Below are 24,188 nucleotides of genomic sequence, written 5' to 3' on the forward strand. Positions count from 1 at the left end.
CTCTGTAGACATCGCTTCTCACAACTAAAGAAACAAGAACAAGATGCTTGATACCAGCAGCAAGCATTTTGTCTCCTCAGAAGCAGATGAGAGCACTCCCTGTCTCTCAGCTGTGGTACCTGTAGTGCATTGACCACTCTGATCGGGTGCTCCTCACCCAGCGCCTGGATGCAGTGCTGAAACAAGCAGTTGATGTTATCTTTTATCTTCATCAGCTCTTCCCCATCCAGAGCCTCCAGCTTGCCTTCCAGATATTCCAGGTTGACCTGCCAGGTTAAGAAGAATATTGTGCACGTTACACAACTGCTGACACCTTAGAAAAGCAAGTCCTCGTGCTGACAGTCTGCCACCTCATAGGCAGAACAGCAACACCAAATCAGAGGACGTTCAACTCCTGTTACCTTCATGAGAAACAGCTCCTCCCAAAACCTAGGGTTGTTCTTACTCGGGTCCTCTGTCTGAAAGAGAAAGGGACGGCCATGAGAACAAACAAGAAATTATTCAGGCAGAATTTAATCAAAATCACTATCACAAGTAGGCCAGTCGGGATCATCCCACTGGATGACCAAGTGGTCTCACAACACAGAGTACTGTCTACAAAGATCCCCAGAAGCAAAAGAGCAAACAGAAGCAGCTCTCAATTGAGATGCCTCTGTATATTTTCTGGATTATTTTTTGAGAAAGTCTTGAAAAGCCGTGGTATCTTGCAGATCACTAATGGTCCTGGCAGACATCAGGATAACGTGACATTAAGGAAGAGAGCTCTGCATGCTAGTAGGAGAGCCTCAAGTGTGTGTGGCTATGCTGTGCAACCCTTACCTTGGGAAAAGAATCCACCATGCAGAGCCCTCAGCACAAACTACACCAAGAAAACGTAATAAACTTGAGAAAGAAGAGGTGCCCGCGTCCTTACCGTGAAAACCTCATCGTACATCAACACAACTTTCTCCTTCAATGGCTTCTTGGAGGCTGAAGATTTCCGGAGCAGTCCGCCTTTCTTCTCTGTTTGGGCCATGTTGCATACCCTGAAGGTAAGAAATGACAGAAAAAGACTAAGGAACCTTGAACTTTTCTTCAAGGCATATCTGGACTGCCTCAGCCACAAAAGACTTCTTCACTACACTGAGGTACTAAGACTCTCACAAGCCGCAAGTAGGGGCTTTAATAACTATACCAGATAAGAAATCAGACCAAAGGTCCTCTCCAAGTCCTCTAACCTATTTCAAACAAATACGCAAGAGTTCACCCACAGGCAGACACAGAATAAGCAGCTTATGGATCAGTTTTCTTAATTCTTCTCTGCCAGAAATTTATTCACGACCAGAACTACTTTACATCTAAAAGGTATAATTTTTAAAAAATATCGCTGCACACACTGCGGTGGTTGTTATCAAATGGATATCCAGGCTTCTGTAAAGTTAGTCAAGCCTCAAGGACATCTTGTGACAAAAAAGCTCCTGAAATGGTTTGAAAAAGCCTTCTCTTTTATCTGTTTAATTTGCTACCTGCCAAAGTACTTCCAGCTCTGCTCTTGCACTCCAATGCTACATCCAACACAAGGAAGCAGTTGGCTGCAAAGCCTCCCTGAAGCACTCCTGCCACCCTTGCTCATCCCTACCTCTGCACCTTGGCATTCCCCAGCTGTGCCAGCTGCTCTAAAAATCAAAGCAGAAAAGAACCCCAGCCTCAAAAGCATCTCGTGTGGTTCAGGTTCTGGAGGAAGATGGAGGAACACAGGGGAGAAGCTTTGCAGGATTTTTTTTTAATTTTTTTTTTTTAACCAGAAGAACTTCCTGGTTCCTTTGACAACAAAGGGTTTTCTAGAAACACAATCAAGGTTTACTACAATTAATTGGTGCCTCATGCTTACTTATTATCTTATTTAAAATATTTATATATATATATATCATTGCTACAAAATCAGCTGTCAGAAAAACAGCCATAGCTGTAGTCCTGATCTGTCTGCACCAGTCAAGCCATGTCAGGGGCTGACAGTCAGGACGTGTGACTTGCCACGTACTCTCAACCCCACGTCTCATGCTGCAAAGCGCATCACCGCTCTGACCTTGCAAATATGCATTTATCTGCAATCTCGGAATTTTCTGGCAAGCACCAGAGATTTAGCAGTGTTCTATCCTCCTTTATCACTGCAGTACATCAGAGGTACTTAGCAGAAAGTGAATGCTATCCCCTGGCATATCCCCAAGCTCCAAACCTTTCTCCCAGACCTCCGAAGGTAATTACACACATGGCAGCAGCACACCTCAGGCAGAGGCTTGACTGAAGTCATGCTCCAGAAAAACAGAGGCAGGCTCTTGTGGCAGCTGCACTCAGCCATGCTAAATTATGCATAGAAAGGTAAGTACACTGCAGCCTGCCTCTAAGACCCCAGAGCTTTCTGAGTTGGCAGCCATGGAGACAGCTTTGGATTTCACCTCCATCCCAAAATGCCTGAACACCTTCTGTGACGACAGCACGCTCGGATCCACCTTTCTGTAAAAAAAGCAGGTTTCAGAGACTACACAATGCCAGTTCCAGGTCTCTTCTGCACTCGTTCCACGGCTTTTGATTGTCCTAAGACTAAACTATGTTCCCAACCAGGGCTCTCAGGCTCCCAGAGCCTGCAACAGGTTATTCAGACATCCATCCCTTGAGCCATGAACTTCAGTCCCAAATGGCAGGAAAACATCTTTGAGGCTGGAAAAAAATGCTGCTTCAAAAAAGAAAAGGCCCTGCCCCAGCTGTGAAGGGCAGGAGGTTTGCCTGGCTGGCAAAGCAGTGGACAGAGAGCAGCAGATCTCACACCTCAAAAGCTGAGATTTACATGGAACAGAGAAGAGATCCTCTTCCACCTAGGATGGGAATTTGAAGAGCCGGGTGGTTAAGGGCCAGTTTGTGTGCACGCTGGGCTGAGAATGGAACCAGCCCCAAAAGCGCTGGCAGAAGAATCTTAGGACCTTCTGCACCATAACTATGTAAACACGGAAATTACTCCTGTAGCCTGATGGGCCCATGTATCCAATTAAGATGGAGAAAAGGTCTAACAAGTCTAACAAAACGAAGAAGAAAACATTATTCAGTCATCCTGATAGCTTCTCTTTTACAGACTTTGCATTATTTTTAAACTGTCATGGGAAATAAGACATTAATTAGAAACATAATTGGAAACACAGAGAAATCTATTAAAAACCAAATCAAGAACAATGTCACTTTTAGATTAGCACGACAAATCTTACCCAAGATTGCACAAAACAATTTCTCAACTAGAATGGTAAGTTTCTGAATCACAAGCAGCCACCATCCCCAGCATACAAACACATCCATCAGCATGCTTCTAATTGAATTACAGCTAATGAATCCCAATGTCAAAACTAATAAACTAACTCAGAGTGCTTCTAGGTCAGCGTTCACATCCCAAACGTGTATGCTTATGGGAGGGGATCAATACACTCTGCCTAATCCCTGAGCTTTGCAAAGTGTATTTTAGCACTTTTCCTACACTTCCAGAAAGATGGAGAAGTCTAAATCCCAGAAGACACAAACATCTGATGCTGAAAGAGCACCAGAGGGCCCACATGATCATGTGAAAATTCTAGTCTCGGTCAAAATGGGTCTTGGGATTCATATTCTCTCAACCGGAGCTGCACAGAGCATACAAAGATGACTGCTAGAGGCAAGGATTAAATAACATTCTTGTTTATAACTTGCTGTTCTACAAATGAGCATATGGAGGAGCAAGGGGAGAAAAGGAATAGTTGCCTTTCATGCCAACGCTTTATTAGGCTATGCTTGTTTCATGACCTGTGATGATCAGGCTGCACAAATGGCTTTTTCTTTTCACTTTATGCAATTACGTTCTCCAGATGTCATAAAGACGGAAACAGGAAACTGCATTTTGTTAATGGGGACCTTCTAGACAGCTGCAGAAAACAGCAATCAAACACACAAAACCTTTACTAGTTGCAGAGGTGTCGAATTATCAGGGCATCGTGACAGTTTATGAAAACAAAGACGCTGAATATAGTTAAGAACTACCCTTTAAAACATATCACATTTCAAAGGCATCGGTGCAATTTCCACGTCTCAGGTTCAAATGGATAATTTATTCTGTCAGTAGGTCAGTCCCATTAACACATGCTGCTAAGTGAACCCTGCTGCAGTCGCTGACTGCGCGGAGAGCCGTCCCTCAGGGCTGAGACGTACGCGCACGGGGGTTTCGGAACAGCGAGTACTGTGCTGTGCCGCAGAGGATCCAAGGTGCTTCGTCTGGAGCTAACAGAAACCTTGACAGAGCACGAGTCTTGGCAGCTCAAAGGCAGGAAGAAAAAAGCCATGGCAGGGAGAAGTTCAGGCAGACTCTTGGTCTATCTGTCATCAACCCCAGGATCAGCTGATCCAGGCGGGAACAAAGGAATGAGCACATCCAACCATCCACCTCCTGTCCATTTCAGTCCAAAACTCATTCCAGAGATTCAAATCAAACATGTGACATTCAGATGAACGCATCCCTGTCAGCTTTCGGTTAGAACATCCACGGAAGAAGAGGAAAAAAAAAGGCATTCTGAGTCTGAAGTTCACTCAGACTCATGCACATTGAAAACTGTGGCTTCTCCGCATTGTAACGCAGCTCCCGTTCAGACTTTATTGTTGTTTACTGTTGTTTTGATTATTGTTGCACAGATCTCATAACGACAAAAATACTACTGTACAGAATGGAACATCAACGTGCATCAACACTATAGTGAAAACAGGATCCAAAACTTGAAACTCCTGTAATCTTGCATGCATGCAGCCTGTCAACCGCTGCATTTCACATTTAACAAACCTGAATGTTTTCAAGATTACACAACCCACAAACGCAACCAAACCTGAATATTTTTTTTTCAGCCTATAACCCTCAAAAATATACCGTGACACTGCTAGGCTAAATAAAAAGAAAACAAGCAGGTATTTTCAAATATTTACACAAATGTTATTTTCACAAATGGTATTTTCACATATTTAATTGGCAAACCATTTATTCCGTATCTGAAAAATGCGGTGCAAATGATGCAACATATTATTTTGCTAATGCCAAAATCAATATCAATCAATATTAATGAAGGCTCTGAGTAAGAACTGAGATGCTTTTCCTTTTAGAATCCAATCCCCTGACCTGCCACTGGTACTCAGACTGAACTACGGGTATAAAGATTTCAAGCGTGGTAACCAGCCCAACGCCAACTGCATGCACCTAGGACCCAGTGTGATCACGCTTAGTCCTTCTAGGTATTTTGCTGGTATATCCCTTAAGTCAAAAGGACAATTGTTCAAAAATTATCTAGAGCATGCAAGAAGGCAGGGGATAAACTTCTGCCTACAGTTAGCCCACGGCTTCTAAAGAAACAGATTATAAACCAAATGGTCATTCTACTCTTTGGTGCATGTTTTTCCTGGAATTTCACTTAATCCATGCGATGAATCTGCGGAGTCAATACTGGACACAGACAACAGGCAGTTAAGTCTCAGGTTACAGCACTCATCCACCAGAGGAATCAAACGAAAACCCGCACCCTGCACAAGAGCCTACCAACGCCAATGCTCAGACAGCGCCTTGACCCAGCCCAAGCTCCAGCATTAAACCCCCAGGAGCCCCCGAGCAGCACTCTGGGCAGAACCCCAGGGAAATCAGAGAGGAGAGGGACGTGGTGGGTTAGATTTTGTCAAGGCTTAACCAACCAACAACCACATTCCTGCTACAAGCCCTTTTGCAGTTTATGCTCTGCCAACATGGGCAGTTACAGTTCATGCTACTTTTATATTTCATCTATTCTTTACAGCCTTGTTTGTATATATTTGTAAACTTTATTTGGTATCACTCACAGCACACAAGCTTTGGATCAATCTGGCAGAAATTCCAGGTGCCTTCCTGTAATATATTGCAAGGAATACATTCAGAGGGTATGACAATGACGAAAAACCACATAGATCCTACTCTTTTTTTGTAATACCAAGCAATGCAACCTCTAGCACAGTCTCAGTACATGCACTTTTACCAGCAAGCTATTCCATCCCACTCAGAGCAGTGTACTACGTGTTTCCACATAGTACAATCTGCTGTTACACCACCGCTAACCTATTTTCCACCCCTTGAAAAACAGGAAAAGCAGCTTCCTAATGCAGATACAGCCACAAACTTCCACTACACGTGCTTCAGCAACGATATAAAGAATAACGTCCAAGTTACATTCTCAACACTTCATCCGTAATTGCCTTTCATTTCTATCCGTCCAGTTAAAGTAACACCCAATCCATCAACTTCGCACCATCGACCAGCTAAGCTTCCTCCTGTCAAGCCCATCTAGACAAGCGTCACATGTTCTACCTCCATCTGTTCAGACCTTTTTTCCAAATTGATTTTTTCATTTCCGCACAATTCCTTTCCGCACTTCTAGCCGCAATGCTTAGCTCTCTTGTGCGAGGAAATCTCTTCGGGTTTTCACTTTTCAAGCCCTTCAGAATCCACCCCACTTATTTTACCATGAAATATTCCACGCTGCCCCAACGCCCACAGCTAAAAGCTCGGGCCACCTGAAGACATTTTCAGATGCCTGTACAACACCCTGCCTGTAACCTTCCCCTGCCCTTTTCCCGGGGTTTCAGCTGTCGGTAGGGATCCAGGCTGAAGGCAGCACAGTTACACGGCCTCGGCTCTGGCTTCTGAGGGAGCTGCGAGGTGGGAAGAGCTGAGGAAATGGAAGGCAGCAAAGTAAGGACGGCAGAACTGCAGAGATTGTGGAGACAGGGACCACTAGCAGCACGAGCACACAAGAGGAGTAACACTGACGTGTATAAAGACGTTTATGTCTATAAATGTATATATCTAAACATATATATGAAATCTGAAAGGAAAAAAAGAGCACAGGAAGGCAGAATATAGCAAGCCAGCAACCCGGGGCTGACCCTTCCCCTCCTGAGGGATATCCGTGTGGCAGCCTGGTGTCTCGGTGGAGGTGGTGGCACACGAGCGCCTCGCTTATTACAGCCCTGCTGCCCCTTCGTACACGCCAACCACCAGCCACCTAACGTTATTAAGCTGTTCGGTGTGCGTTAAGGGTTATTGTTGTGCAGGCGTTGACAAACGTTAAGGGTTATTGGTGAAGCCGGAGGCACGCTGTGTGCAGGGCAGCTTTGTACGCAGAATTAACACATGCCACAGGTAACAGAGAGGGTTACGCTGGAATTAATAAAAAAAAAAACAACTGATGTGTGTGTCCCCCCCCCCCCGGAATTCCTCGCCCAGTCACACCCCGCGCAGGGCCCGCGGGCCCGCTGACAGGACGCGCCCCCCCCCCCCCCCCCTCCCGGCCGTTAGGGCCGTTAGGGCCGTTAGGGGGCGTGGCCTGCCCGGCCCCGCGCGCGCAGGGGGGGCCCCGCGACCCCCTCCTCCCCCCCCCCCCCCCCCACCCCGCCCCGCCGCTCACCTGCGGGCCCCGCCGCTCCCCTCCGCAGCGCGCAGGCGCCGCCCGCGCCACTGCGCATGCGCCACGGGGCGCCCCGCGCCGCGCGGTCCTAGCGCCGCCGGCACCGTGCGGGGTCCTACCGGGGACGGGGCGGGGGGGGGGGGGGCAGCACCGGGCACCCTCCGCCCGGCCGGTCCCGGCACGGCTCTGCCCGGTACGGCACGGCTCGGCTCGGCACGGCTCTGCACAGCACGGCACGGCGGAGAGCGGCTCCGGCGGGGAGCGGCTCCTCCCGGAAGCCCGCCGCCTCGTGATTGCGCAGCGCCGAGCCGTGCCGAGCCGTGTCACCGCCGGCCCCGGTACCGGCCCCGGCCCCGGTCCCGCAGCAGGTAGCGCCCGGTGGGAGGTGGGGGGGGGGAGGCACTGGGCAAACGGGGCTGCGGGGAGCCGCGGGGGGAGCAGGGGGCACCGGGGGGGGGGTGGTCCAGGGGGACCGGGGGGTGTCCCCCAGGAACCGGAGGGGGTCCCCGAGGAACCGGGGGGGTCCTCCAGGAAGATTCCCGAGGATCCGGGGGGGTCCTCCAGGAACCGGGGGGGGGAGGATCCTCCTCCAGGAACCGGGGAGGTCCGCGAGGAACCGTAGGGGGTCCCCCGGGATCCGGAGGGGGTCCCGCAGGAACCGGGGGGGGGTCCCGCCGGGCGCCCCGGGATGAAGCGAGCCGGGCCGCTGCGGCGGGTGTCGGAGTGGAGCCGCGGCGGCGGCGGGCTGCAGGAGCTGCTGAGCCCGGGCGGCGAGCCCAGCCGCGTCCTGCCCAGCCCCGACGGCGGGCACCTGGTGGTGCAGCGGGGCGGCCGGCTGCTGGCCTTCCAGCGCCGCGGCAGCCTCGGCGCCGAGCTGCGGAGGAGCTGGCAGCCGCCGGCGAGCCGGGAGGCGCCGGTGGGGCTGCTGTACCCGCGGAGCCCGCGGGTGCCCGGCGGCTGGGCGCTGGCCGTCGTGTGGGAGCGCGGCCGCGCCGAGCTGTGGCGCTTCGCGGCGGGCTGGCAGCCGCTGCAGGCCGTGGAGCTCTGCCAGGGCGCCCGGGCGCGCGTGGCGTCCGTGTGCTGCCAGGGGGAGCGGCTGGTGTGGTGCGAGGAGAGGCCCCCCTCCGACGGCCACTCGGACGCCGGCAAGGGCGCCTTCAGGTTCTGCGTCTGCGCCCGGGCGCTGGAGCTGGAGGAGCAGGGCGTGAGGCTGGGCCCCGTGACGATCGTCCTGCACAACAGCCCCGAGTACCGCGTCCTGGCGGCCCCGCGGCACGTCTTCATGCTGCCCGCCTCCGCCGGCTCCGCCGCCGCCGCCACCTCCAAGTTCCTCCTCGTCTGGCACCCCGAGGAGGCGAAGCTCACCGTCGCGGCCCCCTCGGCGGGCTTTGCGCGCAGCAAGGTGCTGCAGTCCAGCAGCGAGTCGGACTTCAGGAAGCTGCTGCTCGGCTCCGTGGGCCTCCTCTCGGCTCTGGCACCCCTGGACGTTCACAGCTGCGCCGTGTCCGACCGCGGGGCTCTGCTGCTGGTGAGCACCGAGGGTGCCGTGAGCGTGGTGGAGACAGACGGGACACAGAGACACGTCTTTGATCTAGAAGGAGGCCCCCTGGCCCAGGAAAATACTGTTCAACTGAAAACCTTTGGCAGCACCCTGGCTTGCGTGCTGGCCGGAGTCCTGTACCTCGTCGACCAGAACAGCGGGAGGCTCATAGAAAAGAAAATCCTGAGCATGAAAGAGGTGCATTTCCTGGAGTCCCCAGGAGAGGAGGACAGCATCCAGCTCCTCACTCAAACGGGCATCTACAGCCTTAGCTTCTCCAGCCCTGAGGACAGCGGCAGGGCCGAGCCGTGCCTGGTGGAGATGGTGTTTGAGGAAGCCTGCCGGTACTACCAGAGGAGGAGCCTCAGCAGCTCCAAGCTGACGGTGGAGAAGCTGAAGAAGGGCGGTGCGTTCCAGGCTCCCGTGGCTCTCGCTGCCATCCTGCAGCACAGCCTCCACCAGAAGCAGAAACCAGCCCGAGGCCTCCAGGACACTTACGCCAAGCTGCTGAGCACAATGAGCCTCGAGCTGCAGAGCTACCTGAGCCTGGAGCTCCTCAAGACCTGCGTGGTGGGTGCCCCAGAGAGCGAGGTGGAGAGTTACTGTGAGGAACTGGTGGAACAGGAGGTCAGCCGCGTGCTGCACTCTGACATAGACAAGGACAACTTGGCCTACCTGAACTCAGTCTTTGCCTCCTTCCCCAAGGCTGCCTGGAAGGCCACGAGGAGCTGCCTGCAGCTGCAGCAGAACGGGGACGGCCTTTTGGTGGCCAGGGCCACCCCGGAGGTGTGGAAGAAGGTCCTGGGAGGACCGCAGCAGCAGCAGGAGGAGGCGGGTCAGAACGGCGTGGTCCCGCTCTTTGAGCTCATCTGCGCCTCCTTCCTGAGGTTCAAACCCAAGTGGCTGCCCAGTTTCGTGGAGCTGACCCAGCAGTACGTTAGCCTCTCTTGGGCGTACAGCAGCAAGGAGGGCCCGGAGGGCCGGGTGCCGCTGTACAAGAGAGCTCTGGGAGTGCTGGCCAGGAAGAGCAAGCGCAGCGAGGTGGACGACGAGATGGAGCTCGAACTGCTGCTCTGCAGCAAGAGGCCGAAGGCCGTGCTGCAGGCTCTGCACCTTCTCATCCGCCTGAAGCGGTGGCAGCGGGTGGTGGAGGTGGCGGAGAAGTTCTCCAAGCTCAGTCCCTTGCTTAACAAGGAGATATTTACCACGCTGCTGGCAGAGTTCGCCCAGCACCGCGAGCTGGACCCTTACGTGGACACGCTGTGGCCTCTGTGCCCTGCTGAGCTCACTGCCTCGGACATCCTCACCGTGGTCCTGCAGCACCTCCCTCGCACCCAGGAGGACCCGGTGCCTTTCTCGAGCGAGGGGAACCAGTTGACTGTGGGCTTGCTCAAGCCGCTGCTGCAGAGGGTTGTGCAGCGTCCCTGCGTGCAGGACGAGATGTACTTGGACGCCTTGCAGAGCCCCACATTCCCCCCTCCCGCCCCACCCCGAGAGCACAAGAACCCCCAAAAAGCAGCAGTCGGTGATGCTCCTCAGCCACCCGTGGCAAGGACTTCCTCGCCCTCGGCGCTGGTACAGGGTGACACTGTGTGAGGGAGGGGGAAGCACGACGGGGTCTCAACCCTTGGGTGCGCGAGAAGGGGAAAGCCACATCTTCCCCTGGAAATCCTGCCCTGCCTGGCAGTGGGGAAGCCTGCTCCTGTTTGAAGCCTCCCTGCAGCAGCATCTCAAAGATTCCTTCAGGGGGCTGGAGCTGGGGTGTCCCACCTGAGGCCAGGGCAGGCGTTCTGGCTGTTTATAGCAAGTGCAATTTGTCTGTGCCCCAGTGGAGGAGCAAATGCCGGGCGCGTTTGCAGATGAAAGCACTGGCTGCACTACAGGACTGCAGAACTGCTCCCTGCCCAAAGCACTTTGTTTTCGGTTTGCTTGGCTCCTTTATAACTTCACCTCTAGTCTTCTGATCCCCTGGAGTGGTGGCGGAGAGGCGCCCAGGGACATACCCAGTCTTACCCCCCCCCCAATTCTTTGCTCAGGAGGTTGGGTGATGCCTCCAGGCTCTGCCTGGGAGGAGCCAGGCGTGTTTCCTGCAGCGGGGCCGCTGAGTCCTGCTGCCCTGGGCTGGGTGAGATGCTAAATGCCGGTGTGGCGCAGCTCCGTGATAGCGGGCATCCCAGCACGTGCGCTGGCAGCTGCAGCACTCCGTGTGCTGTCTCGCTGCAATTCCTCTGGGATCAATCCTGTCGCTGTGACTGATTGCAGCTACTTAGCTGAAGAGAGCAGCCTAATTCCCTTATCTCTCTATCCCAGCCGGCACCCAAACTCTCTTCTGAGCTGAGAAGCTGGCAGCAGCCTGGGTGAGCTTGGGGCTGGCCCTGCCTCTCCCTTCCCTTTGTGGAAGCTTAGATTATGCTGCAGGACGCCAGGGCCCTCTGTTGCCATCTCTCCTACCTTTGCCCTTTGCACACAAAGGGGCTTTGTCAGGGATGTCTGGCTCACATCGTGCCTCTGTTTGCAAAGTCAGTGTAACTTGAGAGCGCTCGTGCAGGAAGATCCCAGGTTCCAGCCTCTCCAACGTGCTTGGGAGAGAGACCCCGGCCTGGCTTCATCTCTGTGTGGGGGCTGTGGTGTGGGGTACGGCCTGGCCGGGGGGGCCATCTCGTGCCTTGCTGGGATCGGGGGGATGGGGGAAGCTCATCTGCGTTAGTCCTCCTCCTGAGGCCGGGGCTCAGCGCGGAAGGCAGATTCATTTTAAAAATAAAAGGTTCCCAAAGCAGTGCCGGGGCGGTGGTGGATGTTGTGAGGCTGCACGCTCTCAGGAGGAGCGCTGTTTCGTTTTGCTTTTGCCACGCTCAACTCACGGCAGGACCGCCCAGCGCGGCTCCCCGCTGGTCAGGGCCGTGCCCAGCCGGGCTGTCCCCTCCACACCGCTCAGCCCCTTGCTCCCAGCCTCCCTGGGGTTGCTCGGGGCCACGAGCAAGGCCTGAAGGCCATGGGGGGCGTGTTGCTGGGGGCGTTGTGGCTGACCCCAGCGTTGGGTTGAAGAAGGGGGAGTTTTTCTCGAGACTTGCAACGTGTCCCTTTGCTGCTTTTCCAGCCGGGAGCACCAGGCTGGCTGCAGCAGGAGCCTCGGGCTCACGGTGCAGAGCTGCCTTCGGAGGGCTCCTGGCCTGTGCAAGCACTGTAAGGATATGCCAGTTCCTCCCCCAGACAGACGCTCTGCTGCAGAAAGTCCCTGCGGTGGAAAAAAAAAAAAACAAAACACAGGCAAAGGGGAAGAGGAACTGCTGCAACAGTTCTCTAGAGACTGGCTGGCTATCGAGGGGACCTTGCTTACGGTGGGCCTCGTGCTGTGGCTGCGGGGCACCGCGGCTGGGTTTCCTGCAGCTGGCACGAAAGCAGAGCATGCAGCACCCTGGTGGCGGCCGCTGCAGGCGTTTTGCAGTGAGCAGCCATCGCCTCTTCCCGGAGCAGCTGCTGGGCCAGCTGACGCTGCTCTCGCCTCCCCGGCTGGGCAGGAGGAGGAAGAGGATGGGCTGAGGACTCTCGGAGAGCCACGGCCCCTGGGGAGTGGGATGCTGCCACGCGTTGGCAAAGGTTGGGCAGTAATTTGGAGGGCGTTTTTTTCCATTGCCAGGGCTGGGAATGGATGCAGGCGGCCACAGCGATGCAGCAAACGAGGAGGGTCAAGCAGGGAGCAAAGCCCGGGGCATTCAGCCCCTGGTTCTGAGGGGGAAATTCCTCAAAGCTTGCTGCAAGGAGCCGACCCCAGGGAGGGAGCAGCGCCCGCAAAGCCAGCGAGCAGGAACCGGAGCCAGCAGCGGTCCTGTGTGGGCTGGCGCCCCTGAGCCACAGCACAGAAAGAGGAAGCAGAGGCCGGGCGCTGGGGACAGCTACATGCTCTTCGAGGGGGGGCAGGCAGTCCCAGCCCCAGGGCACGAAAGGGTGGGTGCCCCCCAGGGGAGCAAGGGCTGATCCTCCCCCTGGGACAGGTCCAGCGGGCGAGAGGTGAGCACGGGGCTCTGGCTAGGGTCAGGATGTATGCTGGGGGGAGATAGCAGGAGGTAAGGCCAGTGCAGCTTCAGATAACTCCTGGAGGACAAAAAAAATAGCATTTAGGAGATCTGAAAGCAAATGGAAAACGTGATAAAGCAGATGTACTTTGGGGAAGGCGGGCTGGCCGGCTCGAGCTCATCGCTCCCTCCGATAAGACTTGGACTTCGCGATGAAGGAAGTGAGTCAGGCCGCTCGCATACGCCTCCCATGCCTGGGCTGGCCTTCGGGACGGCCCCAGGGCTTGAGCTGAGGAGCAGCACACCTGGGCTTGCCCCCACCACGGGTGCAGACCAAGTCCGGTGGCCGATGACCCTTGGTGGGTGGACACCAGCGGGGCAGCGCGTGGGACCTCCATCCACCGAGTCCCCTCACCCGTGGAAAGCCCTCGCCCCGGGGAGCACCGTGACACCAGGACCGCGGACACAAACCCAGCTCGTGCCAGCAGTGGGAAACCATCCCACCCCCAAAGCCCCTCCGTCCCGGCCAGAAGCACACGTGCTGTCCCGTGCCTCCAGCACGCAATCACCTCATTTATTGTTTCACACCAAAAAAAAATCACAGTATTGGGAAGAGCCGGGCTCCCTGCAAAAAATAAATAGTCACATTGCCTGCGGAGTGAGGGGCCTGGGTAAGCCGGTTCCCCACAGCCCACGGCTCACCCTGCAGCAGCACGGGTGCTGCGAGCTGCCCTGTGCCCACGTGGCCCGGCCACGGGGCTGCTGGTCCGGCACAGCACCGGGACACGGCTGGGACGAGCCCCGTGGGAGACGCTCGGCTGCCTCCTCCTCCTCCTCCCTGCCACCACCCTGGGCTGGCTGTGGCGGGGTATCAAAGTCCCAGCGGGGGCAGCACGAGGGGCAGATTTCCCCCCCCCCCCCCCCCCCTTTCACATGTCACCCAGCTGCAGGGCATCGTTGCGCTTTGGGAAATGGGGCGGGGGGGGGTCCAGAAGCAGGGGTCCGAGCCCGTTCCCCAGCACCCACGGGGAAGGTGCAGCGGACGGGGCAGTCGTGCTCCGTGTCCCGCGTGCCATGGCGACGGGGGCTAATGCCTCGTGGATGGCCGGGGGATTCTGTACAGGTTGAACGCGGGTCCTCTGCAAAAACCAAGGTCACCTGTGTCACCCCCAGCCACGGAGGGGAGCAAGGGACAGCCCGGGATGTGCTAGCAGGGCCAAACCTCATCCCACCCCCCATGGCCCAGCCCCGTGGGGAAGAGGGTGCTGAGATCCCCCGGTAGGCTTGGGGGAGGCCGGGAGCCAACAGCACCCCCAAAGATGACAGGGGAACCACAAAACAGCCTACACCGCACAGGTCCCACCCGGGCGGTCCTTCCCTGGTGCCTGCACCCTCCTTGGCTTGCACTTTTCTGCTTCCTCTCCTTGTCCCCCCCCCCTTTTTTTGCCCCGTCCCCCCCCCCCCATGCTGCAGGAGACGTGGCATTGCTACTTACATCTCCACAGCTTCGTCCCTGGGCAGAAGGAAAAAGAGGGGACGGCGTCAGTGGGGCTGGAGGTGCCTCCTGGGACAGTCCGACAGCCCAGCATCGTGCTGCGGGACCGGGCTGTCCCCGGGGGCACGCGAGGCAGACGCGGGGGCTGCAGGGGGGGGTGACAGTCCCCTCCACCCCAGCCACCCCATCTGGACGCAGCTCAGGGGGCTCCTCCAGCCCCCCCAGGACTTTGCTGGGAAAACGGGACCCCAAGGAGCTTGGGGGCAGCCCCAGGGTGCCAGCAGCCCCGTGAGCACGAGCGAGCAGTGCACCCTCGTGGTGACAACGCCAAGCACGCACCGCGCTGCGCTCCCGTTGTGGGTCCCCAGCACAAACCATGGTGCAAAACCATTCGAGGCTGGCGGCGGAGCCCGGGACGGGCTGGGGGCTGCAGCCAGCGCTGCACAAAAGGGACCTGACGGGGACCCCCGTGCCCAGCGCCGTCGCGGGGCAGCTCCCCACCTGTAGACGTCGGCGATGTGCATGCGGCGGTAGAACTTGGCAAGCCTGACGGCCAGGATGATGCTGGGCAGCAGGAAGACGGTGCACCAGCCCAGGCTGAACCAGAAGGCGTTCTGTGGGCCGGGGGCAGCCGTCAGTGATCGGGACAGCATCTTCCACCCCCCCACCCGGGCCGCCCTGCTCACCAGAGAGTCCAGGAGGTAGTCGCAGGCGATGGCCTCCACGTTATCCAGCGTCTGCGCTATGGGCTTGCAACGCGCCACGTCTCTCCTCAGCTGGGGACACAGGGCAGGGGGGGGACAGGACACGTCAGGGCCCCCCAGAAGCCTGCAGCCCGTCCCCGCTGCCCTCCGCCCCGCCGAGGAAGGCTCACTCACGCTGCTCTTGGCCCAGGCGATGTAGGTGTTGAAGAAATCCAGCATCTCCTCCAGGAAGGCCCACGTCTCCTGGGGGGGGCAGGCAGAGAGTGGAGATGCCTCACCGCCAGCCCACTCCGTGCCCCGTGTCCCCTCTGCGTCAGGACCGGGGCTTTCAGGCCACCTCCATCCTGCAGCAGTGGGGCTGCAAGCCACCCCCAGGGCCCCGGCCACATCCCCACCCGGGCAGCCCCCCAGCAGGGCACGGCGAGCTCACGTTCTTGATGATGTTCACCATCTCCCTCCCCAGGAAGTCCTGGGTCTCGTTGGCTTGGTCCAGCGTGGTTTTCGTCTGTGCCTGGGGCAGAAGGTGCTCTCAGCGGTGTGATGGGGGCTTTTTAGGGTGCCACAGAGCAGGGGGTATGCAGAAGCCCCCCCCACACAGCTCACCTCGAGCTGGGCAGCCCGGCTCTGCGCCAGGTAGATGTTCTCCTTCAGGCTTTGCTGGGGGTGATGGAGAGAGAGGGTCAGAGACGTGCACCCCATGGCTCAGCCCGGACCCCCCCACCCAGCACCCCCCAGCACCTTCCCCACCCCAGCATCGCTCACCAGCAGCCCTGGGAAGCTCGCCTGCATCTCCCTGTCCAGCTCCCTCAGATTGGCAGCGTCAGCCTGCAGGTCTCCTCTCACGTCCGTGCCCTAAAAGGAGGTGCAATCAGCAGTGCCCCCCCCACAGCGATGCAGGGGGGCTGGGGGACCCCCCTTGCTCTGGTGAGAAGAGCCAGGCGAGGGAGGAGAAGGGTCTCGTCCCACCACGGCACCCAGGGGAGACCCCCGCAGCACCGGCTTTGGGGACGGGGTGGCCGTGGCCCCGGGGTGCTGCCACCTCTCACCGCTTTGTCCACCAGCTGCTCCAGCTCCGCGGCCAGATCCTGGAGGCTTACCAGGGTCACGTTCTGATCCAGCTGCAAAAGGAAGAGGCAGAGCCATGAGACGGGGGTGGGACGAGGCTGACAGAGGGGCTTCGCCCCCGCGCACCCCATCCCCGTGGGGCAGAACGGAGCCTGGACCTCCCGGCTGCAGGAGGAGGAGGGTCTCCCACAGCAGCAAAGCAGAGGGAACAGCGGCCCCACAACACGCACCCGGACCCCCCGACCCGACACCAGGCTGCCCCCAGCCCCGGGGCTGCCCCCCCAGCCCCCCCACCTGCTCCAGGATGCGGGTGAAGTTGGGGGGCTGCGCAGCCCGGCTGGCGTTCAGCAGCAGGTCCCCCTGGCTCTCGTTGAGCAGGGAGATGGGGCTCAGGGTGATGTTCACCTCCTCGAAGGCCGCGGAGATCTCTTCCGTGTACTGCCGGGGCGAGGGGAGCCGTGAGGGACGTGGCACCGCCGTGTCCCCCAGGTGGGGGGCACAGCCCGGCACCGCTCTCTCCCCCCCAGTACCCACCTGGCTGATGTTCAAAAGCTCGTCCAGGGGCACCCTCTGGTCCAGGCGCAGCGCCTGCCACAGGGCAGCGTCCTGCTGGCACTGCCTGCGGGAGGGACACGGGGCTGAGAACGGGGCAGGCAAGTGCCAACCCCCCCCCCGCGAGCACGTCTTCCCCGGGGTGGGCACCTCGCTCCTTCCCTGGTGCCCCCCAGCCCCAGGGGGACCCAGGGGTGCCCGGAGGCAGGGCTGGCCCCACCTGTATATCTGCGAGAAGTTCACGGTGCCGCTCTTGTCGCCCAGCACCTCCGACAAGTTGAAGCCGGGTATCAGGCCGGGGGTATCCACGAGCTGAGAGCAGAAGGGACGGGGACAGTAGGCACGGTGCAGGGCGGGACGCCTGGGGAGAGCGTCCCAAAGGGACCAGCAGAGGTGGCTGGGCAGGGGCATCCCGCGGGGAGCCCACCTGGAAGAGCTGCTGGCTGCGCCAGGACTCGCAGACGAACATGTAGGAGTTCCCCCCCAGCAAGAAGGTGAGCAGCACCACCAGCATCAGCGGCCAGGAGAAGATGAAGCTGAAGCCGACGCCTCTGCAGGCACAGAGACACCGTCGGGGCACGGAGAGCCACGCAGGCGGTCCGTGCCACCGCGGGGCGAGAGGGACGTCAGCCTCTTTCCCTGGCACCACGTTTCACCCTTACACCCTGTGCGACGGGTCATCGTGGGGCAGGACGTTCAATAATTTAAGTGCCGGAGCTTGAGCAGCCCCAGGACAACCCACCCCGTCCCACCACCCCCAAATTTATCCTCGGATAATCCCGGGGCCTCACGCCATGAAGAAGTCCCCGCCGGTGTTGGAGAGGCAGCTGCGCTGCGTGGGCAGGGCGCTTTCCTTCAGCCCCAGCGGCCCCAGCAGCAGCCCCAGGACGTTGCAGAGGACCACCAGCAGCACCAGGCAGCACAGGAGGGCACACACGCTCCACCTGGGGTTAAGGGGACCGGCAGGGCTCAGGACCCGCCGTGCCAAGCAGCGCCCACCGTGCACAGAGCTGGCTTCGGGGGAGGAAGGCGGGTGAGGCCGCGGGGGGATGCGGGGCCAGCAGCAGCCCCTCGCCTACCTGAGCCTGTCCAAGTCGGCGACAGGCTTCTGGTAGTCGGCCAGCACCGAGGTGGCGTTGCTCATCGCGTTCCCGATGTTCTCCTCCACCTCCAGCAGCGGCAGCTGCTGCCGCAAGCTCCTGATCTCCTCCCGGATGAGGCCCAGCTTGTCCTGGGTCTCTGCAGGGGACGGGATGGGGACGGGATGGGGACGGGAGCTGCTGCTGCCCCCCCGTCCTGCTCGGCTGGGGCAGCGGGGACTCGAGGAGAGGGTGGGCAGGGGGCGGCCGTGGCCAAGGAGGACATCAGCACGATGGCCCTGCTTACTTGTCACCACGTCCCGGGACTGCTTCTGCACCTCATCGGGGGTCTTCTCCAGCGTGCTGTTCACCTGCGAGGAGGGGACGGCGTGCTGACCGTGCCCCTCTCACAACCCAGGAGTCCCTCCCCGTGCCCCGTGGCGGCAGCTCCTCACCTTCTCCAAATCGCCCGCGAGGCCGGAGCCCAGCACCTCCCCCAGCACCTCCAGCTGCTGCTCCACGCTGGGGATCTGCGGGGAAAAGCTTTGCGGTGACGGGGCTGCGGGCCGGGGGGCTGGGGCGGGGGACGGGACGGGACAGATGCCAGGACCCCCAGCCCCTCCTCACTCACCGTGCTGTAGTTGGTCGCGAAGGCGACGCCGTCCGGCGAGATGCTGCCGCAGGGCTGCCCGCAGCGCTGCAGGGTCTGCACGAGGCGCTCCCGCAGGTCGCCCAGCCGCTGGCTGTAGTTGCCCTGCAGCTCCTCGAGGCGCCCGCGGGTGCCGTTGATGGTGCCGAAGGCGGCCGCCAGCGTCTCCGTCGCTGGGGAGGCAGCGAGGGCTCAGCCTGCCTGCCCTCACCCAGCCGCGCCCCCAAAACCCCGGCCCTCGGCCCCGGGACGTTACCTCCCAAAAGGCTCTGGAGGGATCCCAGCGCCCCGTCCACGCCGCTCCTGATGCCCGAGACGATCGTGCCGCCCAGGATGGGCCCGATGTCTGCAGAGATGGGGGGGGTCAGTGCAGGGCCCCCCAGCAGCGGCAGCAGGATACGGCTGAGCTGTGCCGGAGCCCGAGCACCGCAGCCGTAGCATCACCCCCAGCAGCCCCCGCTCCACAAATCCCCCCAGACCCCCCCAGATCCTGGCTGCAGCAGCTGGCTGTGGGTGCAGGAGGCTGCTCCAGCCCCCCCCCGCCGCGCACACTCACTCTGTAGGCTGGTGTTGGTGCGGCCCAGCGGGACGTCGCTGCGGTCGATGACAAAATTCACTTGCTGCAGGGAGAGAGACGGGGCGTCAGCGCGGGCTGGGGGCTCCGTGGGGACCCTTCCCCGCATGCAGCCCCGCTGCCACCCTTCCCCGGGGGGGGGGCTCTTTGGGCATGCCTGGGGGATGGAGGTCAGGTAGGTGCCGAGGTTGTCCACCGTGGCGTTGAAGTTGGGGAAGGTGCCGCTCACGGCCTGGGAGAGGCGGGTGTTGCTGATGAAGGCGCAGACATCGCCGGCCCTGCAAGGGAAGGGTGGGGGGGGTCAGCAGGTGGGGGGCACCGTCCTCATGTCCCCCCTCCAAATCCGGGTGCTGCTGAGCATCCCTGTGAGTGCCTTGCTCACAACCAGCAAAAAAGGACCCGGAGGGACGTGCCCCAGCCCCTTCCCCTTCTGCCATGGGGAAACTGAGGCACGGGAGCCCCGTGGCAAGGCCCTCGGGAAGGGAACGCGTGGAAAAAGAGCTCGGCCCTGCAGGACCAGCTCCCCACGGCCTCCGCTTCCTCTCCTTTGTCCTGCCGTGCCGGGAGCCGCTCCTGCAAACAATGGCAGCTTCCTGGCCCGGCCGCCCCCGGCCAACGCCGCCCGCGTTTCCAGCCGGCGCACTCACAGCAGGAGGGCAGAGACCAGCAGCACGGAGCCGTAGAGCACCCGGCGCCGGCAGCCCGTCCGCCGGCCCTGCTTCTGGTACATGCGGCCCCCGCAGCGCCCGCAGCAGCGGCAGCAGCAGAAGCAGCATCCCACCAGCGGCACCAGGACGATGAAGAGGAGCCCGATGGCCGCGCAGACCAGGAAGCCCAGCTCGTAGCGCAGCAGCTGGGAGAGGAAGGAGGAGAGGCAGCACGAAGCCGGCACCCTCCGCCCTAACCAGCCCCACATCCAGACCCCGTGGGGGCGGGATGGGTCCCACCAGCCGCCCGCTCACCTCCTGCACGTGCTCCTCGGGCACCTTCTTGCTCTGGGGCTGCGCCAAACCCGCAATCAGCTCTGGGAGACAAGGAGCAGAGAGGGCTCTGAGCTGCCACTGGGGCTGGGGGCTCTCCGAGTGGGCCTCCCCCAACCCCAGAGAGGGGCTCCCAGTGCCAAGCATCACCTACAGCACCCTGCATGCTGGGCACCTTGCTCCCTGCCAGCTGTCCCCCCCCCCCCGGCCATAATTTTGCACAGCCCTTTTGGCATTGCCAGTCCCCAAACTCTCCGTTTTTGGGGGGCCCTCGCCCCCACCCAGGTGTCCCCGATGGCTGTTTTGGAGAGGATGCTCTGACAAATCCCTCGGCTGCCCTCGCTGGGTGCCCTCCTGCAGCCCGGCCCCGCACAGGAGGAACAGGCTGCGTGTGGATGGCATCGGGGTTGGGGACTGGGAAATCTGCACAGATGGGGGCAAAGTCCCCCCCGCGGTGCTGCTTTCCTTCATCCCCGCGACTCGCCCTGCCCTTCACCTAAGGCCCAATCATTGATGTCACGCCGCGTGGTATAATTACACCCCGCTACTTCATGAAATCATGGGATCATGCAGGTAGGAAAACACCTCTAAGATACCTGGTCCAATCCCTAGCCCGGTACTAAAGTCCACCACTAAACCATGTAACCAAGTCCCGAATCTCCACGTTTCTTGAAGACCCCCAGGGATGGTGACTCAGTCGCTCCCCTGGGCAGCCCGTTCCAGTGCCACGCAACCCTTTCAGTGCAGAAATTTCCCCTAATATCCAGCCCAAACCTCCCCAGTGCAAAATTCGTGTGATACAAACAAGGCCCCAAAGCTGTCGTGGTGCCCATCCATGTGCTTGCTTGGGGGTTGCTGGCAGGCAGGGACTGAGCAGGGAAAGGGAAGAAGCCCGATGTCTGCAGCCGGAGAGTTGCAGCGGGATGGGGCGAGGTGGCCCTGCCACCAAAATCTGTGCCGGCCCCACCCAGGAGCACCCCACAGCCAAAGTGGACCCAGGCAGATGCAGCGGGGTCCCGCTCCGTCCTCCAGACCTCCCCAAACCACTACCCCAGCATTTAAATTCATGGTCACTACTGCAGGGGGGCTCAGGCTGGCCTGGGACCCCCGCTGCTCCTCACAGCCCCCCCCACGCCCCCAGCAGCCCCCCGTGCACCCACCGATGGGCAGGCCGTGGGGCTGCACCAGCCGCAGGAAGCCGTGCACCATGCTGACGAGGCCAGGAGTGCTGCTCCCCGGCGCCTCAGGGCCGGGGCCGTACAGGGGCTGCGAGATGTTCCCCAGCTCCATCGCGGTGGCTCCCGGAGGGCACCTGGGCACAGAGTACGACCGTCGGTGGTGGCAGGGCACAGGGCCACCCATCCCGCCCTGCCTCCGAGCAGGAAACGCAGGGAGAAAAATCAGCCACCATGCCTGGGAGCCAAGCGAGGTGGGAGGGACGGGGAGGTCAGGGACAGCGAGGGGGAGATGCCAGGTAGGAGATGACCGCGAGGGACCGGAGGGGCTGGGGGGATGGATTGGGGACGAAGCACTTACCCCTTCCTCTGACACCTTCCCGCACCCGCCACAGGGCCCAGCTGCTCAGAGCCAGCGCCCGGGCTTTATGGTTTGTTTAAGTTTCAGCTGTGATTACTGAAAAGCTGTTTGCCAGCCAAGGCGGCGATGCCAGCATCGCCCCACCCTGCCCCGGCCACCTCCTGGCACCTGGCCACCCCCAGCTGCCTCTGCGTACCGGGGCCAGGGTCAGCACCGAGCTACCCCGAGGGGGTTCCCAGCGGGCGCGGGGGAGAAGAGAAGCCCCTCACCTCTTCTCTCCCACCCACTGCTTCCCCCTGTCCCAGCCCAGAAGCTCAGAGCTCCCCAGAGCCAGGTGGGCCACGGGGATCCGAGGCAGCCCCCCCCCCCCAGCTCCTCCACCCCGGCACCCTTCGGGATGGGGTCCACCATTTGGGCACGACCTGGCCGCAGCACTTAAGAAGCGCTTCCCAAGCGGGGCACGGAGCAAACCCGACATTTTTCACGTGCACCCCGACCCCTCCAAAGCTGGGAAGCACCACACCAGGCCCCAGGGACCAGCAGGGGAGATTTTTCCTCCAGGACTCCACCAGCCCCCTGCCCAGCTCCCACCACCCCTCCCCGGCCGGCCAGCAAGCCCACCCGCAGCGGGCTCTGCCCCACGCCACCGCCCCTTGGCCCCGCTCCCGCTGCCCGTCCCCTGCCCCTGGGCACGGGGGGATGGCCGGGGGGGTGTCCCCGCGCCCCCCCCCCCCGCTGCCCTGAAGACCCCCAGGCCGGGGATGGAGGAGGGTGGCAGGGGAGGGGGGTCCCGGTGCCGGGAGCGCAGGGGACGCACCCGGTGGGCGCAGGGCGCGGAGCCCCGGGGCTGGTCCCGGCGGCGGCAGCGGGAGCTCCCCGGCACGGCCCGGCCCGGCACGGCTCTGCACGGCGGGGGGCGGCCCGGCACGGCCCTGCCCAGCCGGCCCGGGGCCGCCCCTTCCGTCCCGGCTCCCTGCCCGGGGCTGGGCGAAGCCCCCTGCGCCCACCCCGGCGCGCCCCAGGGAGCCCCCCGCAGCCGCTGCCCTGCCCACCGCAGCACCCCATAACCGCCCCCCAGAGCCCCCCGCTGCTGCCCAGCCCCATACACAGCTGGTACCACCTCTCTGCCCCCCCCACGAGCCTCCCTGGCCCCCGGGAACCCCCCTGCCACAGCTCCTACTGCGCTGTCCCCATCACCGCCCCGTCCCCATGTCCCCAAGGAGCCACCGCGTGCCTCTCGCTTTTGGGCAGACGCCGCTGGGGAGACGAGGCCGAGCTGTCCCCAGGCCATACCCTCACGTCCTCGGCTCCCCGGCGCTGCTCGCTCGCTGGCTGCCACCTCCCAAGTTACTGCTTAACTGTCCCCGGCACACGCGGGCGTCACGGCTCTCGGCGACCTTGGGCAAGGGTGGCACTGGGTGGGGGGCAGCCTGGCCCCGGGGCTCTTCTGGCCTCACTGCTGCCGGGTGCCCCGCGGGATGCTCTGGCTCGGCACGGGCACCGGGGGATGCAAACGCCCCAGGAAAAAAGGGAAAATAAACAAACAAACAAAAAAAAAACACTATAAATGTAAAACTTCAATGCGGTTCTTGCAACGCTTGGGCTGATGCTGGACGGGAGGTTAGGGTTCACCCGCAGCCCTCCCGGCTCATCCCTCGAGGTTTCGGGGCGGTTGTTTCTGGCTGCTTTTCCCCAGGGCACGGAGCTCGGCCTTTTCCCTGCTGCTGACGCCCTGCGCCCGCCCGGCGGGCACGGGGAACATCCCCGAGCTGCTTCCTGGTGCAGCCCCGGGGACGCCTCGTCCAGCCGGTCCCCCCCCAGCTCCTCGCAATCTGGGAGGTGAGGAGCGGCCGGGCCCTCTGCCAGCTCCTGGGCACCTGGGGGGGGGGGGGGAGGGGAAGGCTCTGAGCGCACCCCAAAGGGGCTGCGCATGGGCAGGATGCGGCCAGGCACCCTGGGAGCGTGGGGAGCAGCTGGGACTGGTGGTGGCTGGCTGCTGCCGGTCCTGCCTCCGCTGTGCCGTGGCGTCACCCCGCTCCCCGGTGTCACCCCGCTCCCTGCACTGCCCCTGTCCCCCCCAGGGGGTCCTGCAGAGGCCACTGGTGCTGGGTGCAGGAGGGGAACGGGGCTGCGGACACCCGGGATCAGCGGGACCGACTGAGGCCACCCTGCTGGCACCCACCCTGCCACGTGCACCCATCGTGACCCCGTCACCCTGCAGCCACCCCAGCCAGACCTAGGGGAAGGATGACAAGGTGACATCCCTCGTCACACACGTCACCCCAGTCCCTGCCCCTGTCCCCTCTGCTATGAGGAAACGGGCCCAACCCTGCCCCCACCCTCCAGTGCACCCCTGGTTCAGGAGCCCCATTGTTTCCCCCTTTTTCCTCCTGTTAATGCTCCCCCTTGCTCCGGCGTTACCCACAGCCGCAGGTTCCCTGCCCTGGGGGGGGGGTCACTCGGGGTGAAATGCCCCCGGAGCTGCTGCCCAGGGGGCTCCGAAGGCCGGGGACCCGGGGATGTCACCGCTGGGGCCAG

General features: G+C 60.8%; 3 protein-coding genes across 8 annotated transcripts in view; 1 reads left to right on the plus strand and 2 right to left on the minus strand.

The window, feature by feature from the left end:
* The window catches only part of ARMH3 (armadillo like helical domain containing 3), a 120,866-nt gene extending 113,253 nt beyond the window's left edge, over positions 1 to 7,613 (minus strand). The window contains exons 1-4 of one of the 3 annotated variants that reach the window (XR_010832698.1): positions 7,464 to 7,613; positions 914 to 1,025; positions 402 to 458; positions 120 to 266 (exon numbers count right to left, since the gene is read on the minus strand). Coding sequence is in view for 2 of the 3 variants with exons in the window: in XM_067000268.1 (XP_066856369.1) it covers positions 120 to 266; positions 402 to 458; positions 914 to 1,015 (306 nt within the window). In the remaining variant the exon portion in view is untranslated. Of the gene's footprint in view, positions 1 to 119; positions 267 to 401; positions 459 to 913; positions 1,026 to 6,942; positions 7,265 to 7,463 lie in introns of those variants that run through there. The other 2 variants (XM_067000268.1, XM_048060432.2) reach the window with 2 other exon arrangements.
* Positions 7,614 to 8,053: 440 nt separating this feature from the next.
* On the plus strand, positions 8,054 to 13,943 carry HPS6 (HPS6 biogenesis of lysosomal organelles complex 2 subunit 3). Its single transcript, XM_013181623.3, has one exon. The coding sequence runs from the start codon at positions 8,152 to 8,154 to the stop codon at positions 10,597 to 10,599; it is 2,448 nt and encodes an 815-aa protein (XP_013037077.3). The 5' UTR covers positions 8,054 to 8,151; the 3' UTR covers positions 10,600 to 13,943.
* LOC106032274 (prominin-1-A-like) lies at positions 13,561 to 23,188 on the minus strand. Of its 4 annotated transcripts, none has more exons than XM_067000309.1 (25): positions 22,944 to 23,188; positions 21,275 to 21,426; positions 20,097 to 20,158; positions 19,782 to 19,987; positions 19,292 to 19,412; positions 19,117 to 19,180; positions 18,817 to 18,906; positions 18,543 to 18,733; positions 18,367 to 18,441; positions 18,219 to 18,282; positions 17,912 to 18,071; positions 17,624 to 17,776; positions 17,260 to 17,383; positions 17,053 to 17,144; positions 16,815 to 16,899; positions 16,575 to 16,718; positions 16,262 to 16,333; positions 15,978 to 16,067; positions 15,819 to 15,872; positions 15,646 to 15,726; positions 15,390 to 15,458; positions 15,198 to 15,287; positions 15,013 to 15,125; positions 14,512 to 14,529; positions 13,561 to 14,155 (listed from the first exon to the last, which is right to left on the minus strand). In XM_067000309.1, the coding sequence occupies exons 2-25, from the start codon at positions 21,402 to 21,404 to the stop codon at positions 14,104 to 14,106; spliced, it is 2,400 nt and encodes a 799-aa protein (XP_066856410.1). In that variant the 5' UTR covers positions 21,405 to 21,426; positions 22,944 to 23,188; the 3' UTR covers positions 13,561 to 14,103. The 4 variants fall into 4 exon arrangements, with proteins under 4 accessions (XP_066856410.1, XP_066856407.1, XP_066856409.1 ...); XM_067000306.1 differs by lacking the exon at positions 22,944 to 23,188 and adding an exon at positions 22,468 to 22,710; XM_067000308.1 differs by lacking the exon at positions 22,944 to 23,188 and adding an exon at positions 21,651 to 22,019.
* Positions 23,189 to 24,188: the final 1,000 nt, after the last annotated feature.

The sequence above is a fragment of the Anser cygnoides genome, chromosome 7 (assembly GCF_040182565.1).
Source record: "Anser cygnoides isolate HZ-2024a breed goose chromosome 7, Taihu_goose_T2T_genome, whole genome shotgun sequence".
NCBI lineage: Eukaryota > Metazoa > Chordata > Aves > Anseriformes > Anatidae > Anser > Anser cygnoides.